The sequence below is a fragment of the Coccinella septempunctata genome, chromosome 8, assembly GCF_907165205.1.
Source record: "Coccinella septempunctata chromosome 8, icCocSept1.1, whole genome shotgun sequence".
Classification (NCBI taxonomy): Eukaryota; Metazoa; Arthropoda; class Insecta; order Coleoptera; family Coccinellidae; genus Coccinella; species Coccinella septempunctata.
This window is the reverse complement of record NC_058196.1, coordinates 16732409-16750478: the sequence shown is the minus strand read 5'-3', so window position 1 is coordinate 16750478 and position 18070 is coordinate 16732409. Positions and strand designations below refer to the sequence as shown.

At 35.4% G+C, this 18070-nt stretch overlaps 1 protein-coding gene across 1 annotated transcript in view; it reads left to right on the top strand.

The window, feature by feature from the left end:
• Positions 1–3766: 3766 nt before the first annotated feature.
• Positions 3767–18070, top strand: part of LOC123319234 (CD151 antigen) — a 32944-nt gene continuing 18640 nt past the window's right edge. The window contains exons 1-2 of the mRNA XM_044906103.1: positions 3767–4315; positions 17270–17491. Of these exons, the coding sequence (XP_044762038.1) occupies positions 4253–4315; positions 17270–17491 (285 nt within the window). The 5' untranslated portion in view covers positions 3767–4252. The remainder of the gene's footprint in view (positions 4316–17269; positions 17492–18070) is intronic.

The following is an 18070-nucleotide window of genomic DNA, read 5'->3' as shown; positions in this document are numbered from 1 at the left end:
TTTCGCGATTAAGACGCGTGAAGCGTCTTTAAGCGGTGCTATTCGAGCGAATAAGTCATGACGTCAGTCTTTAAGACGCTTTAAGCGGAACCTGGCGGTCTGTGGAGAGCGCCTGTGTCATAGAGTCATCTTGTCTCTGGCCTGTGTCGTCTTAAGCGGAAAGAGGTAATATAAAGAAGAAGGGAGAATATTTTGTTTATATCGAATTTGATTTGAATTCCTACTAGGGAAGAGTGCTTTTATTGCCAATAATGCAGTTTCTGCATTATCATTTAGAATAAATAAATATTTTTCAAATAATAGCCAAAGAACAGAAATTGAAAAATTCACAATTCGATTCGCTGTCTAATGACAACGACAGATGACTCAACCATCAGCGATATTCTATTTTTGCGACAACAAAATTAATGACGTCACGCTTAAAGACGCTTTAAGACATCGATTAAGACGCTTAATCGCCAAAATATGGCTTAAGTCTATGGTCTATGACATCAACAGATGTAAATCACAGAATGCATCCAAGAAGAAAAGATAACAAAGATGAAGAAGAATAATAACAGTAAATAAGATGAATGAAATAATTTGCTAACGATAATTCCATTCTGGTGAGAAAGATACTATCAAAGCTATTATTATTATTATGTACACCTCTGGCAGAGACTCTGCCTCTGGATACTACGCTGACCCGTTACCTCCGAGAAGGTAACGGCTGACCCCCCTTAAATTTAATGAATCAAAAGTTGCCTGCCAAAAGTGTTCAAGGCGAATTTATATTCCATTTTGAATCATATAGAATCGCTCTATGCATTTTGATGCAGATTGTTGCTTGTTGCATACCCAGTAGGTATATTGATTTCAATTTTCGAATATACATTTCAGGTATAAAATTGTAGATTGCCCTTTTAGGTGAAATCTGTTTTCGAATATTCAATTTTTCGATTGATTTCTGAAACTTCAAAGGTTCACAAACACAAAGACGTACCTAATATCATTGAGTTCAAAATACTCGATGCTTATATGTTATTATTATCTAGCCGAGCCTAAAGATCAGTTAAGGTAACGCGGAAAAAAATTGTAAAAGTCTATAGTTCCTATATACATAAGCACCAAAACAGATCCATTACGGAGAGGAGCAAGAGAACATTAATTTCAGACGAAATTATTCCCCCCCACAAAAATATTCAAGTTGCGGAGTTATCATCCTCCCAAGTCTAATGCGATTCCATTAAAATTTTTGTACCTACAATGCTGGAACATTGACTGGACATATCGTTCACAATGTTTCAGTATATTTCAGACTTTTTTAGAGGTCATTTAAAAACTTGGTGTATGTAAAAGGGACGTAAGATAAAAACACCACACCAAGGAATCTGAGGAATTTTTTCTGTACCATTTCTAAAAGTGAAATATATACTTGGAACTGAGGGCTCCAAATGACAAATAAGAATTTAATCTACTAAATACGCACTTACGAGTAGGTACGTGGGTACTGTTATGGTCCGCTCAGATCCCCTTTTTCAAATCTTATATGAATTAAATTAGAATACGAATCCACAACATCTATAGAAAAAATTGTTTGAATTTAAATTTGAAACTGCCTGAAAAATCTATCTCAAAGAGGGTTCTCAGCTTCTCGAACTCCTCTCAATCCTTGTTTTTATTATTGTTTATTTGTATTTTTGATGTCTTGATATTGACATCATTGATATTTTTCATGTATTCATGTATAAAATGTGAGTTCATATTTGATTTAAATATCATCTTTTCTTTCTTCCCGTTCTTCATTCTTGTTCTGATTTTTATTTTCATATTTTACAAACTCTTTTGTAATCTCTATTTTCTGTTCTTCCATTTTCTTCCTAATGTTTCGAATTGTTTTCTTTTATTTCTCTTTTCAACCCATCTGTCATCTTCTTGCTCTATTCTTCCATCTTCTGGGCTCTGTTCTTCCATCTTCTCGCTCAGTTTATCTATGTTTCTACTTTTATTCATCATCATTCTTATTAACACTTATAAATCATCTGATATTTCTTTGCTCCATTGCAATCGTTGCATCCCTCCTGTTCTTCACTATTTTTTTTCTTTTTTAGCTCCTCCACTCCATCGCAAAATAAACTGAGTGGTGAGCAAAACGGAGCAAAACGAGAGCAAAACGAGGGCATAAAAATCATAAAAATTCTTTGAGGTGTCCTGCTAGTGTAATGCCGCTTTTTTAGTTACAGTATATCTTTCCATTCTTATTGTGAACTTAGGTATTAGAAATGGAAATTAAATCAATATTATAGATATCAATGAGTGTTACGATCTAATTCGAATTAGTGAACACATCATCATTCGAGAATCCCACAGAAAAAACATTCCACTGATTAAGATTAGATGCTGACCATGGTTTTGGTCTTATTTGACATTATCAGGGCAACACAACTCCCACTTGGGTGGGACGGATTACGGATTTGACAGGCCCTAATGAAGAGCTACCTGTTTCTCGATGGAATGTGGAATGGTCTTTCTGGTTAGGTACCCTAAATGAAGGTGTGTTGGCTAGTAACTATTCGGATAGTTACAATTGTTGAATATAGAGTAGTTTCGGGTAATATGGCCTATGCGGCCAATAATCTATATCTATATCGTCTAGGCTCTTCATTTGACCGTCTCAGTACTCTCAGTTGATCCCTGTGCCGCACCCAGTGCGCATGTGCGAAGTCTGTGAGGAAATCGAAAATTATCGGAAGAGATCTTATTTTTCAGGTAAGTTCAACTTATTCTCTCGTCATGCATTATCTTTTTTTATATTGCGGTTGCATATTAATGTAGGTAATCTATAATACTATATTGTAGTGGCATTTTCTGAAAGAATTGTCCTCAAATTCTCAGGTTCCATTCTTTATGATCAGAAAAGAACCCTGCGGACATTATGGCCCACTATGATGGTGGCTTATATAGACTACCAGGCCATATCGTCCACCCGTTATCTCGTCTTTCTAAATGGTTATTTTTTTCTCCTAAGACAATGGCTCCAAGAAAACCCGTTGCAGAGAAGAAACGGCAAACTTGGTGCAAGGAGTTCATGAAAAAAGCGAATGGAAGAAAATGGGTTAATTGAAAGGCTGAAAGCTACTAAACTGTAAATAATGTACCCCGAACAACATTGAGACGTTTGGCATCTAAAGAAGATCTACCAGGCGAGAAAGCGAAATTAGGGAGAAAGGCCACCTTAGAATGGCCTGGGCCCAAGCCTGGGCCATATTGGCCTACCTTGTTTAATGAATATTCAATTTTGACAAGAAGGGTTGTTTGAGTTATGTTTCGATGTTAATTAGCTTTAGTTTATCATTGTTATGTACTTTTAAGTTCGAAGAAGAGATACATCGAATAAAGATTGTTCTATCTTAAAAATTTTATATTTTATTTCCAAAAAGGCTTATGGTGTGCCATATTACCGGAAATTACTCTATATCAATGAGTGTTAGGCATCCGCATTATTACGATTATTACGTTCTGACTTCCTAAGAAGGTATTATACTAATCTCTAATCATTGAAAGATAGTCGATAGTTTTGGATCTAAGTACGTTTAGACTTAGATAGATGAGGATGGGCAGTCCCAATTGCTTCCTTTCCAATAACATTCGGAATTATAAATACACTTCACGATACACCTGCTAATTACAATTTCCTCAATTTTTGCACGGACATCCTCCTCGATTAGGGCAATCAAATCGTCGGTTCAACTTCCTCATTCCACAATCTTGTATCGAGAAAAGCGCAACAACGATCAATCCCGCCGGAGTCCTCTTAAAACACTCATATAAACCCATAAATATTAATTCTTTCAGCTTTCATCACACACGCGGGATCGAACCACCATGCACTGACCATGAAACCCCTCACTCCTCCACCTGCTCTCTTTCTGCTCTGCTAATTCCTATTTCCTTCCTGTTTGCCGGAGCGTTTTTCAAATCTAGATCCGAGCGACAAGAAGTACCCTCGTTGTCGTTGACGTGAATCTTGCTACGGATCTACGTTGTTTAAGATCCGTCCCCTTTGAACTCTGTTGACATCGTCGTGTAGACCTTTTTAGTCGATTGGATCGTTTGTGGTTCGAGTAATGAGACGAAATTGAGCCATTAAAGGTTCCAGTGTGGTGCTGTACCTTCTCAATATTACTTTTGTCGGCTCGGTGAGAGTACGATGGACGCGAAGCTGTGTGCGCGTTATTTGTTTCTTTGTTGAAATCAGGTGCGATTTTTTGAGATGGGGATTTTGACGTTAGGGGTCAGTAAGGCGCTGCTGGCCATTACCAATTTTTTTCTATTGGTAAGTATATAATTAGGGAGTTCGATTATAGTAGGCTAACCAGATTATCCCCAGTTCAATGACGGACGGACCTGGTGAATTTAGTATATTTATATATACAGGGTGAGTCTTTGAATCTCGCTTTGAATCGTGAAAATATTTCAACAGTAGATTCATGAGGTCAAAAGAAACACTTCTTTTCTATACCATTTTTTCCGATTCGGCCTAATAAATAAACACTGCGCAAAAAAATTAACGCACATTCTGAAAATCTCAATTTAAAAGTTAACTCTACATTGACTTTATAACTTATTTTTTATGTTCTCTCGGGAAGGTTTTGAACGAAACAAGACACATTAAATGGAAGAAAAATTCAGGATTTCACCGAATCTTATGTGAAAGAAGAGAAATGAACAATTTTCAAAATACTGAAATGCTGATAAGTGATTTAATACTTGGTATTTCCACCCCTTGCGTTAATTACAGCTCGGCAACGATGGTTCATACTCAAAATGAGTGATCTTAAAATGTTCTGATCTAATCCTTCCCAGATTTCTCCGAGTTGGATTCCTAAGTCATTAAGAGTAGGTGGATGATTTTCTGAACTTCTCAGCCTTCTATTGAGGTTGTCCAAAACCTGCTCAATCGGATTGAGATTTGGACTTCTTGCTGGCCATTCCATTCGAGAGACTTCAACCTCTTCAAGGTATTCCTGAACGATGCGAGCACGATGGGGTCTGGCATTATCGTCCATAAAAATGAAATTTTCACCAATGTATGGGGCAAATGGCACTACATGCACTTCAAGAATGTTCTTTATATACTTATCAGCATTCATAGCTCCATTATCAACGACCACTAGGTCTGTGCGAGCAGTCAAAGATATTCCACCCCATACCATAATCGATCCTCCCCCGAAACCAGTAGTATTCAGGAAATTGCACTGAGCATATCTTTCATGTGGACGTCTGTATACAAGGGAACGTCGATCACAATGGTAGAGGCAGAATCTAGACTCATCTGTGAAGAGAACTCTTTCCCAATCGGCCTCTTCCCAATGGATATGCTCTCTCGCAAAATCCAAACGCGCCCTTCGATGGGCTGGGGTAAGAGCTGGGCCTCTTGCTGAGACACGTTTTAAATCATATTCTCTGAGGCGATTTCTTATTGTCTGAGTTGCACCTCATGAGTTTGCTCAAGCTGAATTAGAAGGAGGCGAGCGGTTGCAAACCGTTGTCTCAACGAAGAAACTCTCAAGTAACGTTCTTGAATGGCAGTTGTTACCCGTGGTCTACCCTGTCCTGGTCTTCGGACATTCATACCTGTCTCCCTGAATCGCTGCAATATTCTGGACACACTTGTATGGGAAACTCCAAACCTTTCTGCAATTCTTGTGTATGTCCACCCTTCTTCTCGCAAAACTACCGCTTGGGCACATTCCTCTTGGGTCAAATTGCGTGTTTCGCGTTGCATAGCGATCGAGTGCAGAAAATCAAACGAAAGAAGAACTATTGATCACTAGAATTGATCGAGAACAACTGATTTTAGAATGGAGCCAATACATTCAAAATCTGATAATATCATTTTTTTTAATTCTTGCTGGGAAAAAACTTCTGTATTGAAGAAAACCGTTGAAAGTGGATAACTTATGCATGCATAATTCTGATAAAAATAATTATCATTGAGAACACCTCCAGTTGTAGAATAAATTTGAGATTTCCATAATGTGCGTTAATTTTTTTGCGCAGTGTAGATATCCATTTTGAGTTTTCATAATGAGCTGCGCCACCCCCTGAAAAACAAAATTTCCCCCAGAATAACTAGCTAAATCTGTGACACTACACATCTGTGGATCTTTTAAAAAGAGTTGCATTCGGTCGAAGTACCCAATTTTTCGAAGTTCACAGTTTTTTTTTATTTTTGAACGGCAAATTACTCGAAAATGCCGCATTATACAAGAAAATATGAAGAATACTTTTATTTTAACAAACGTTCTAATATTCATTAGATAGCGCTCAACTCAGTTCCAAGAGTTGGGTTTTTTGAAGTTTTGTTAATGGCCATATGAGAAAACTGGACAACGTTGGTGATATCTCGTGCTCGAAAAAGATTCGTCAAATAGATTAAATTAATTTCATTCGATAAAACTCTGAGAAAGAACTGAAAATAACATTTTTTTATGGTTCTCACAAACGGTTTCATCGAATGAAATGTGTTTCGGAATATAATTTTCGAGTATTTTGGCGTTCATAAATAAAAAATATCTGTGAAATTCGAAAAATTGAGTACTTTGACCGCATGCAACTCTATATCTTTTTATCAGGGCTAAATCGAAAAAAATGGTAGATACATGAAAAAAAATTTTCTTTTTACCTCAATAATCTAGTTTAATATTTTGACGATTCAAAGACTCGTCCTGTATATAAATATATACACATTCACCAGGTCCGTCCGTCATTGAACTGGGGATAATCTGGTCAGCCTATATTAAGAGTAGGTAACACAAAAAACCACAAATACATTTTCAGTTGAGAAAACCCAACAACTCTAAAAACAGCAAAAAAACTTGTGGGATATCTGAGGGTGTGAGTGAAAGAGAAACTTATTACTTAGGATACATAAAATATAAAAATAAAAAGTGAATAGGGGTTTACTTACATTATCAGTTAGGTCCTTTTGTCAAACTATTGTAAAATGTTAAACAGTCACAAACTGAACGATACATTTCTTTCGGTGTTCAATGTATAACCAAAGAGTAACTCTTTGATATATCCAGTGCGGTCACCCATCCAGTTACTGAATTCCTCCATCGCTGCTTGGCTCCCCGAAGGAATAATTAATTTTCCCAATATTTCCAAAACTACAGATCTGATCTACTTGATAACACCCACTAGACTCTGAAATAACGACAGGTTTTTAGCAACGTTCCCCTTATTGGAATTGGAAATGAATGACCGATGATCAATCAGCAATCAGCTGCAGCCTTGGGGTACGCCACTGCTAATATGCAGTGAAAATAATTTCAATAAAAATTACTACCCTTGAACTGATCTTTCCCTCATTAGCTTATTCTCCCCCAATTTCCCTAATATTATCGTTTTCCTGATTCCAGTACAGACCGTTTCATCTATCAAATAACACTAGGAATGAATATTATCTGAGAAAAATGAAAATGATGACAATCCAATCGAGTAGTCCCAATTGGAACAGATTAATTAAGAATGTCATTACATTCGCATTCAGATCAGAAACAGTGTTATTTTCAATTAAAACAATTAACGTTTCTAGAGTGAATCAGAAATCTCTCGGTTGTCTCTGATTATTTGAAGCTATTTTTTATAATTCATTTAATATAAGTAGGTAAGTTGTCTCAACTAATGTTGTGAACTCAACGACTTGGAATGTAACACCGCAAAAGACAGATGTTTAGTGAATCGTAAAATAGTTATAATAGTTACGGTGTTCAGGTATGAATGAATTCTGAACATTTCATACTTCATTTCATCAATAAAAAAAACTTTCTACTATCGCTCTATACTTGAATTATGATTAATTGCGCAGAAACAGTTTTGTACGATGCCTTCACTTTATAATTCATTGAATTTTCAACAAATTCGATATCGAATATTTTTTCGTGATTGATTACAAGAATTATTGTGTAAAATAAATAGCGTTTCTGTATTTCCTTCCTTTTTCCTGATTTCCTCGTTTTATCAATGGAAGATGATTCCCCAACATAAGGGTGCTATAGCTTTCCTCGAACAATACACCTTACCAGACATCAATTCATTGGTAAAAGAATTTAAATAATTTTTCAGCTCTACTGCTCTACGGCCGTAGATGCACCGTTTTCGAGAAAAATCCATTTTAAGAATTTACTAGTCGAATGCGAAATGCATATCTGGATGTACAGGGTGGGCAAAATTTGTTGTCTACTGGCATCTAGATGACACTTTCTCGAGCTCTTTTTCCTGACTAATCCAAATCTGAAAACAGAACCGGCCCATCATTTCTAGATTTGGACTTATAAATAAAAATTGAGATTTTGACGATTTCGAAAAGTTCTCATAACTTTTTTGTCTTTGAAGTTACAGATCTGAATCTTGAACCTTCCTAGGCACTTTCATACGTCGTAGAATATACTGACAAAAGTTTTTTTTCCAATTCAAAAATAACAAATTCAATGAAAGTTTGCATTTAAGAAAACGAAAGTTCACCTGATGATTCGAAATGAGGAAATATTTTGAGCTCATCAGTGGATTCTACATGAAAAAAGTGCCTGTAGAAGGTTTAAGTTTAAGATCTGTAACATCGAAGATAAAAAAGTTATGAGAACTTTCCGAAATCGTCAAAATCTCATTTTTTGCTAATAACTCAAAAACGAAGAATCTTAGGAGGCTACAGTTTTCACCATTCTTTGTTTATCTGAAGAAGAGTTCGGAAATGTGTTATCCGTTTTCTTCTAACTGCTATAGTTCTCGAGATCCCCTCAGTAGACAACGAATTTTGCCCACCCTGAACAGGTGGCTGCGATTATTGTTTTTCTGATATCGATTGGGAGGACTCTGCATCTTCTGAAACTGTTTAGGGTTTTCACTCCCAGTCTCTGAAACAAAATCAATAAAAAATTGAAATAATTGATTTGCTCCTGCGTAAATTGTTGCACCAAATTGTCAGTAGCAAATCAGATAGAAAAAATTGTTGCCTGACAATGAACGAAAAATGAAACTTTAAAATGATAACTTTGTAACGTTTCGGAGTCTATATCAGAATCCTTCATCAGTCGGTTTCTTAAAAAATCTTCTGAATTGTAGTTTCTCAATTGACATCAATTTGTCAATACACGAAGACGTTGATTCAAAATCAAATCAATCAATTCAGCTGGCTTTATGCCTACATTTTGTAGGCATGATGGATGAAATAAAACTAAAAATACCTCATTACACTTCGTGCACCTGGCTGATTCGATCACAATGTTGTTACCACAGTAACATCTATTCAATACGAAGGCGTAGAAGGGCCACATAATATTTTAAAAATATTTTTCCTTAAATTCCGACTTTGAAGTAGGAATTTAGTTAAATTCCGAGTTCAAAGTCGGAATTTAACAAAATTCCGAGTTCAAAGTCGGAATTTAACAAAATTCCGAGTTCAAAGTCGGAATTTAACTAAATTCCGAGTTCAAAGTCGGAATTTAACAAAATTCCGAGTTCAAAGTCGGAATTTAACTAAATTCCGAGTTCAAAGTCGGAATTTTATTTACTTCGAAACCGATACAGGCTAGATGCACAGGGTGTTCTACGACGGCATAGATTATTTCTCCATATATACAGAGGGATTGATGGGAGCTTTGGCTTTCGTAATACAATGTGGTTATGTTTTAGTGAACACTGAAATTCATTAATATTGTGTGTTCGTACATTTATAATGAATGTGATTGTTATTTATACAGGATGTTCTTTGATATTATTCAAATCTCCTTGCATGAAATCATATGTAATATATGTATGTATTATTAAAATATTATACAGGCTGTTCCATGACGGCTTCGGCTCTCTCGATATACAGAATCTCTTATAAAAACTAGTTTTCCATATGTAGGTACATAGGTACAGGTACATAGGTACAGGTACATAGGTACAGGTACATAGGTACAGGTACATAATGGAAATCGATAAGGAATATTATGTACACATGGTTCTGTTTTCGTCAATGAAGAGATATCCAACGAGCTCTATGTGGTTCTCACTCTGTAGTTTCAACTTCCTCATGAGAAAAACGCAGAATATATCCAAGAACCTTCTGTATACATAAAATCCTTACATTGGCGAAGCCGTTTTTTTTTGGGGGGGGGAACTGGGAGCTCAATGTTATTTTATGGTTACTATTTCAGTACTGGGGGGGGGAGGTACACACCGGGTGTACCTCTTGTCCATTGAGATAGCCTCACGAGTACATATGAGAATTAAATTTTTTCATAAAATATCCGGAATATACCTAAAAAACAGTTATGTCTAAAAACATATTCATGTCATGTCTGTAAAAGGTTGTCATTGTTATGACCTCATAGAAGAGAAGTCAAATAATATACACCCTGTGTACATAATTATTCATTCATCATAAATGTGGTATTATATGAATTTGAATATTTGTAGAAAATCAAACTCAAAGATTATAGAGTAGAAAGATAGGAAACGCCCTCATATCGCTAGTACTAAAAACCGACTACATTTTGGCCAGTGAAAACACGCGTGACAATGAGATGGCGCTAAAAACGCACTGTCAATACAGGAAAACTTTTTGATAACAGTTTTCTGTTTTTTAATTGAGGGGCGCGAAATTCGAATTCTATTTCTCGTTTTGTATTCCAATATTGACTTTGTTTCTATCAGAAAACAAACATCCTGAGCGACAAAACAAAAGTATGGTTTTGTTTTGTGATCAAGATGTTAGTTTTCATCTAAACATTGTTTGGAATCAATTGATATCAACGAAAAACGCTGTTGGATGTGCTATATGTTTATTTTCAATTCATAAAAAATTTACAAAAATTGAAATAGTGGGCAATAAATAAAGCTTTAACTAGGACAGTAAAGTATATGGTGATCTGCTATACCTCGAAGGTGTTTCTGTACAAAAGGTTGTTCTGAATTAATGAACTTAGTTGAATTTGTAAAATATACATATATCAGAAATTGATATGAACCAATATTCAATATACCATCATAGCATACATATTCCAGTTACTTACATATGTAGGTATATTATTTTAAGAATTTTCAGAACCACACTAAAAAAAAGCCTTACAGACATATGCAAGACCTGTATGTCAGTATAGTTTCTTGGTGCTTTTTTTATGATTTCCTTATGATATGGTCTCTTCATGACACAATATACAAATTCACTAATGAATGAACAAAACACTCACAGCAGGTTTCATAAAACTTTTACTTTCTAAACAACAATTTGACAGTCACTCGGTTCCCAAATGGAAATCAATAAAACCTCTGCATTTCTGAATATATTGAAAGAGTAGCAATTGAGAATCATTGAATGAACCTATGAAGATCATAATTTCCCCTTAATAGGCCGTTCATGCAAGGGATGTTTTCTGCATACAACAATTTACGTCGATGAACAGTTCTCAATTGACCTGCAGTAAAATGTTCATTGCACATGGTGTAGTTAGTAGTGTTTGCTGAAGTAATTGTCTTCAAGCCCTGAGAATTTTATCCACTTCGGAGTACTGAAAATTAGAATCAATGAATGACCGATTCACATGTTACGACTTTTAATACTCACGCTTCCATTTTCCTTAGTTGAGTGAAAAACTCAATCACGTAAAATACAATTTATTATTTGATCCACCATTCTTCACCATTCAATAATTCTCGAACAATATTTTGATGTTTTCACCAAGAAATAAGACAAAAAAATTCAAAAATCAGCAACTAGAACCATACTAGAACGAGCCAGATAAACAAAAAGCGGAATGAGAATCAAAACATTCAAAATCTCTTCGATCAAAATTGACGTCTGAAATCCTAAAAAATTTCATATATTTCTGCAAATGGCACTCAAATTAATATTTTAACCAGTCCTAGCGTCTTAAAAACACGCGTGACACACAGATGTCGCTCAAATCGCTTTAGTCGCCTCGTTTCCCATCTTTCTACTCTATATACTTTGATCAAACTGTAATTCAGGAACAAATCTACGTCGTCGTAGAACATCCTGTAGAAGTTCGGAACTGAATAAAATTCCGAGTATGAAGTAGTAATTTAGTAAATTCCGACTTTGAACTCGAAATTTGACAAAATTCCGACTTTGAACTCGGAATTTGACAAAATTCCGACTTTGAACTCGGAATTTAGTTAAATTCCGACTTTGAACTCGGAATTTAAGGAAAAATATTTTCAAAATATTATGTGGCCCTTCTACGCCTTCGTAATTCAAAGTACTTCTTCTGCAGCGTTGTTCGAAAACGTCTTCATCGTCCGCCATCTTACCATCTTTAATGTTATGTTGTATAGTTGAATTGATTTCGATTATTATTGCCTGCATTAATTCGAAGGATCACTCACTTGATTAACTCGAGAATGTTGAAAGGTGGAAAGTTTCAGCAAAAATCATTTTTTCGAACATGAAGCAGAAAAACATTTCGATGTAGAAAATTAATCTTGTCTACATTAAGCTGGAAATACAGGTCTATTCCATCAATCGTGATGAAAAGAAGCGCTCTTCAAGCTGAAAATTAAGCTGAGTATCCAATCATAATAGACACTATTGAAAATTCGAGAAATGTGAAATTTCAATTCAGTTTGTTTTAACTTTTCACAAACATCCCGTATTAATTCCAGTAGTGTGAAGAATTGAAGATACATCTAATTTTGATCGAGTATTCTTTTCAATTTTGATGAAATTCTTACCGCATCTACTAAATACCATCAAATCCTTTTTGCACCTTATTTACTTCCTCGATTCGATCGTATTATTCTTAATAACACACATAATTTGCTGGAACTAATGTAGTGGATGTTTCGCCACATTTCAACAAAATTTCGCTCAATTCTCTTGCAAACCCCACAATTAGGTATCCCTGACGGAATTCCAAACATATACAATAATAATATTCGACTGATGATGACGCAGATAGGAAGAAAAAGTCTTCATAAACAGAAAGTTACCCAGTCTGAGCATTTTGGTTTATTATTTCCCATATTACATCTTTGGAATCCAGAACGAAAAAGAATGCTGTATATTTTACATATTGGTTCATTATTTTTTAAGTCAGTGGCGGTCGTAGTCATTTGAACCGAGGAAGCTAAAATTTTCATAGATTCAAGTATTAGCAGTAAATCAATTATAATATTGACAGCAAAATCACAAAGATTACATAATTCGAGTTAACCACAAAGCCGTTTGATTGAAATGAAGCTGTAAATATCCAACGCAGTGGCGTAGCTTGCCTTAGAGGGGCCCTGTATCAAAATGTGTGGAGGGGCCCTAAGGAAGGGTGAAATAAAAATAAAAGTAGCAAAAAATATTCGATTTGTATCGAAATAATTATATGTACCTACTTATAATTAAAAATTCTAACTCATACTTGATGCGAAAATAGCGAAATAATATACAAACAACATAAAATGAACAAACAATACAAAAAATTAAAGATACACTTTTCTAGCCTTTATTTCAGCGAATCTATTTATCAAATCAGCCATAGCTGATGACGATTTCAGTTTTTTAAGTTGTTCCCCTCTGCCCTCTATTGACAATAACGACATGAAACTTGGAACATAGATACAAGGAATGGAAAATAAACATTTGTTATTGTCCAAAGACTGGAGTGAGATAGTTGCTTAGTGTCGCCAATCACAATGGAGATAGTCCAATCTGACATCATTGTCACGTCATTTTATTTATTTCATGCCACTGTCTTAGTGTCGCGCTAGACAGAGATGCATCGAATGGTTGTACCACAACAAATACATTCATAGCACGTCAATGTCCATTCCATGTATTTATGTTCCAAGGTCTGAAAGCCGTTCCTGTCCCATAGAAGTCCTCAGATAATTTTTTATGAGTTTTAATTTTGAAAAACTCCTTTCAGCGGTTGCAGTTGTAACCGGAGGGGTCAAAAATAAAAGGCATGCAGTAATAACGTCCAGAAAACTGGATGCAAGGCTATTGAATTTTATCAGGACTAACTCTAAAAGTTCTTTGATGGCACGAATTTTCTGAATTTCAGATTTTAAGTATTCGTATCTATCTGAATGATCAATTCGGTGTAATGAACGGGATTTTGAAATGAATGGTTGTCTTAGCAGTTATTCTCGAAAATGCTATTGTAAAACCTGTAAGAGGTTTTGGATAATATTTTTAGGAATTTTTTGCTTACAGACAGTCGGGGGCCCCTAAAGCCTGGGGGCCCCGTATCACTGATACCGCTGATACCGCGGTAGCTACGCCCATGATCCAACGGAGCTTTTATTTGCCTTCTTTGCCTATTGGAAATTGAAAGCTTATGAGAACTGTGAACGTAGTGAACGCACAGCCCTCTGTGTTAAGAGGGCTGTGGTGAACGTACGTCGGCGGAGTCAAATTGCCGAAGAGCCTCCACTACTGTTATTGAGGGTTGAATCACAGCTTTCTAAAGGCTCTCTTTAGACGGCTGTGGTTGAATACTCAAAGTTAATATGCAACCTCAGCCTTCTAAAGACGGCTTCTATAAACGGCTGTGATGCAACACACATTGAGTATTCCACGAAGTATTAGGGGTTAATACTCAAGGAAGTGATGCTACATTTTCACGAGTTCGAATCGGAAGATTTTCATCCAGACGTTGTAAAACAAGGAAAAATATTCGGAAAATTGTGAGAATTGTAGACTTACATTTTCACTTTGTGTGGTTCCGTTGTCAATAGATTCGTTGTCAATAATTAAAATTTTGGAGATGAGACAACAAAAGAAAAAAGTTACATATGTACAAATCAGGGGCCAGCAATTCACCCAGAGAGGTCATATTCGGCGCAACTGAAAGAAGAAGGCTAAATTAAACCATCGAGCAGGGAAAACACATGGTATCTAATGCTGATGCATTATCCAGGAGACCATGTCTATCAGACTTTATAAATGATTGTTACATCGACTAAATTTTCGAGCGAGCAAGCATAAAACTACTGTGAGCTTCACAGGTCCACCCCCAAAAAATCGTAATTAGGGCAATGCTTAGAATTATCCATTACGGCTCCGGCTATCATTGACAGTGATTTTAATTATTTTAATCTCAATTTTCATTAAAAATTCGAAAACCATCTGTTTTCAAAACAACAACAAATTATTTAGATCTACAAAATGAGAATATGTGAAATAAGCACCCCCGTCGTCATCACTGGATGAGCGGCTTTCTATTGGACAAGGGATGTTATATTTGAGATGTAAAAAAATTAATTCCTTTTTGAAAGGGAAGGAGAGGACTAAGTCTCAAAGATATTCTTCTGAGGAGAACTAAAATAAAAATTTCATTTGATTTATTGAAAAAGAACAGAACTTCTTTTCAGCACTCCCTTACCTAAATTTACAATTTCATGAAACTCAAGCAAGAATCGCTGAATTGCAAATCAACAAACGAAATTTCTCGTCAACAAAACAAAAATAAAAACAACATACACTCTTGGGTTGAATTCACTTCCCAACCTAGAACTTTTCCTTGAACCCAAACGAGAAAATAGAAATTTCTATTTTATCGACTTTCAATAGAGTATTTTCCTCGATTTCTTTCCAGAACCGATTGGCTGTATTTTCCGTAGTACTTACTAGCTTCTCGACTATTCCTTTTCCACCACGCTATGGGTGGTTTCAAGACGACCAAAACAAAAATGATTAGAGGATCACTCTGTATACTCAATAATGGTACGTAATATTCAATATGAAGAAACTGGAGAATGTGGGTTTAATTTTGTGTTAGGAGAAGATTCGTCACATCAAGGAAAACTATATTCCGACAATCATTCCATTCGATATGATCGTTTGTGAGCGAGATATATTAATCAAAATAAAATTTCTTTCTGAATTTTCAATAGCCTGTGTCTCTCCAACCGAGCCGAAATGGAAAAAATTATTTTTTCGGCTTCAGGGATCTTGTGTTAAAATGTAGATATGTATGTACATAAAAATCAAAAACTCACCATGTACAGAAAAATTAAAAATTCGAATTCAATAACTTCAACTACATTGTTCATCCCAATAATATAAAAGTGTTGATAAAAAGCATTCGATGACCAAAACCATTCTCAGATTTCTCAGCAATCTGTGTCTTGCACAAAAAGTTAGTAGTATGTGGTTCCATTTAAAAAAAAAATCAGAAATTTTTCTAGAAAATAGTGAATACCTATACTGCATATGAATATTTTACACACTCTGTGTAAAATGAATAAACTATTTCCGATTAAGCGAGTGTGAACCTATCGAAATTTCTCCTAAATTGGATGTTCCGTTTTAAATATTCTTCAATCCATATTTAAATATGTTACATCGATTTTCCTCACATAGGTAGGTAATGACAAAATGATCATATTATCGGTCGTGAAAGAAAGTGACCTTCAACGCAAGAACAATAACATGAATTATACACCAAAAGCAACAGACGAATTTCTCAATCTCCGTCAGACTGATTTGTAGATCAAAATCGTTTCAATAATTTTTCGGAAAATTGTCAATGGTATTCGTTTAAGGAGATATGCATGGGTTAAACTTTCTAACGTTATTTAGGTATGAAATTTGTAACTGCATAGAACGGTTTGAACGATTGCATTACGCAGGAAATGTTCAGTAAGTTAGTGCTAATGAAAAACAATCAGATGACTCAGGATTGGCAATGTACTTGACTATAGACTAGCCAGTGCCGTAGAAAAGATTGATACATGCATACCTATTCATTGTAAAATCAATTCTAAGAAGGAGCAAGAATTTTTTCATCTATCTTGAAAGAAGCAATAAATTGACGAGAACTAGTACTCGACAAAATGTTGGGTTGCACCACTGAGAAGAAATCATGAGAAAATTTTTGATTGTGCATACTTTCTGCACTCTGTCACCGTTTAAGTAAACTACATGGGGTGATACATTGGGAAATGCGCATACAATCAGGATAGATGGAGAAAAGCTCAGATACTTCCAAATAATCCATATTTTATAGATCGATCATTCTTCATTACCAAGATGCAGGGTGACTTATTGATTTTCCTCATTTTTTCAATTAATCATAACTTATAAACCGCCCTATCCACCTTTTTGGAAAATATGATCATTCATATCTCATTCACCTCAGAATTTTCGTGCACTAGAAAGGATATCTACTGTGAAATTTCCCCAGAAGGATTTTGCAATTTTGCTGAAGATTCATTTCGGATTTAAATTTGACTAATGAAGTTTGATAGTACCTATATTTTATTTTATTCAAATTTGTTTCAGGTTTGCGGATTCACACTGGTCAGTGGAGGGCTACTTCTGTTATTCGATAATGACAGGATCCTTCTTTCAAAACTATTGGTTTCTGGTGTGCAATCCAGCCTCCACTACCCTCTTCTGTATTACGCTTCCATAGGGATAACGATAATGGGATGCGTCTTAGCTATGACAGGAGTTCTTGGATGTTGGGCCTCGTGTATGCATAGCTACTGCATGCTGACTATTGTAAGGAATAGAGCAAATATGTAGTTTATGGGTCGAAATCACCAAGGTGGCAAATTCCACATTCTCTTTTATGATGAATATACCTAGCAGCCATTACTTCGATAATCAGCTCAAATTATCACTCAACTTGTATATGAACTATGTTCACTTTGGCAGAGCATAGAATTGAATAGTTCAGTAGTAATTTCATTTTTAAATTGAGCTATCGCATAAAACAATCATTCCGGGAACGTTTTTTTGATGTTGATAATAAAATGGGGGGATAATCTAAGTAATTTTTTCCTCTCTGTCCAAGAGCAGTAGTGCGCAGTTAATAATCTAACACTGAAAAACTCTAATGAAATCCCAAGCAAAAACATTGAGGAGCAGGAGATCGCTATGAATTGAGCTTTATGATTGTTTCTTGGTATTGAATTCTGCAAATATGCTAATATCGCCGAATTATATACAAACAAATAATCTGTAGGTATGAGGAACCCTATTGATTTTAATATAACCAGATCCTGTTCTTGAATATCTGAAATAATACAGTATAATTTGAGTTTTGGGTGATGTTCCCGGAAATGACGACGTGTTCAC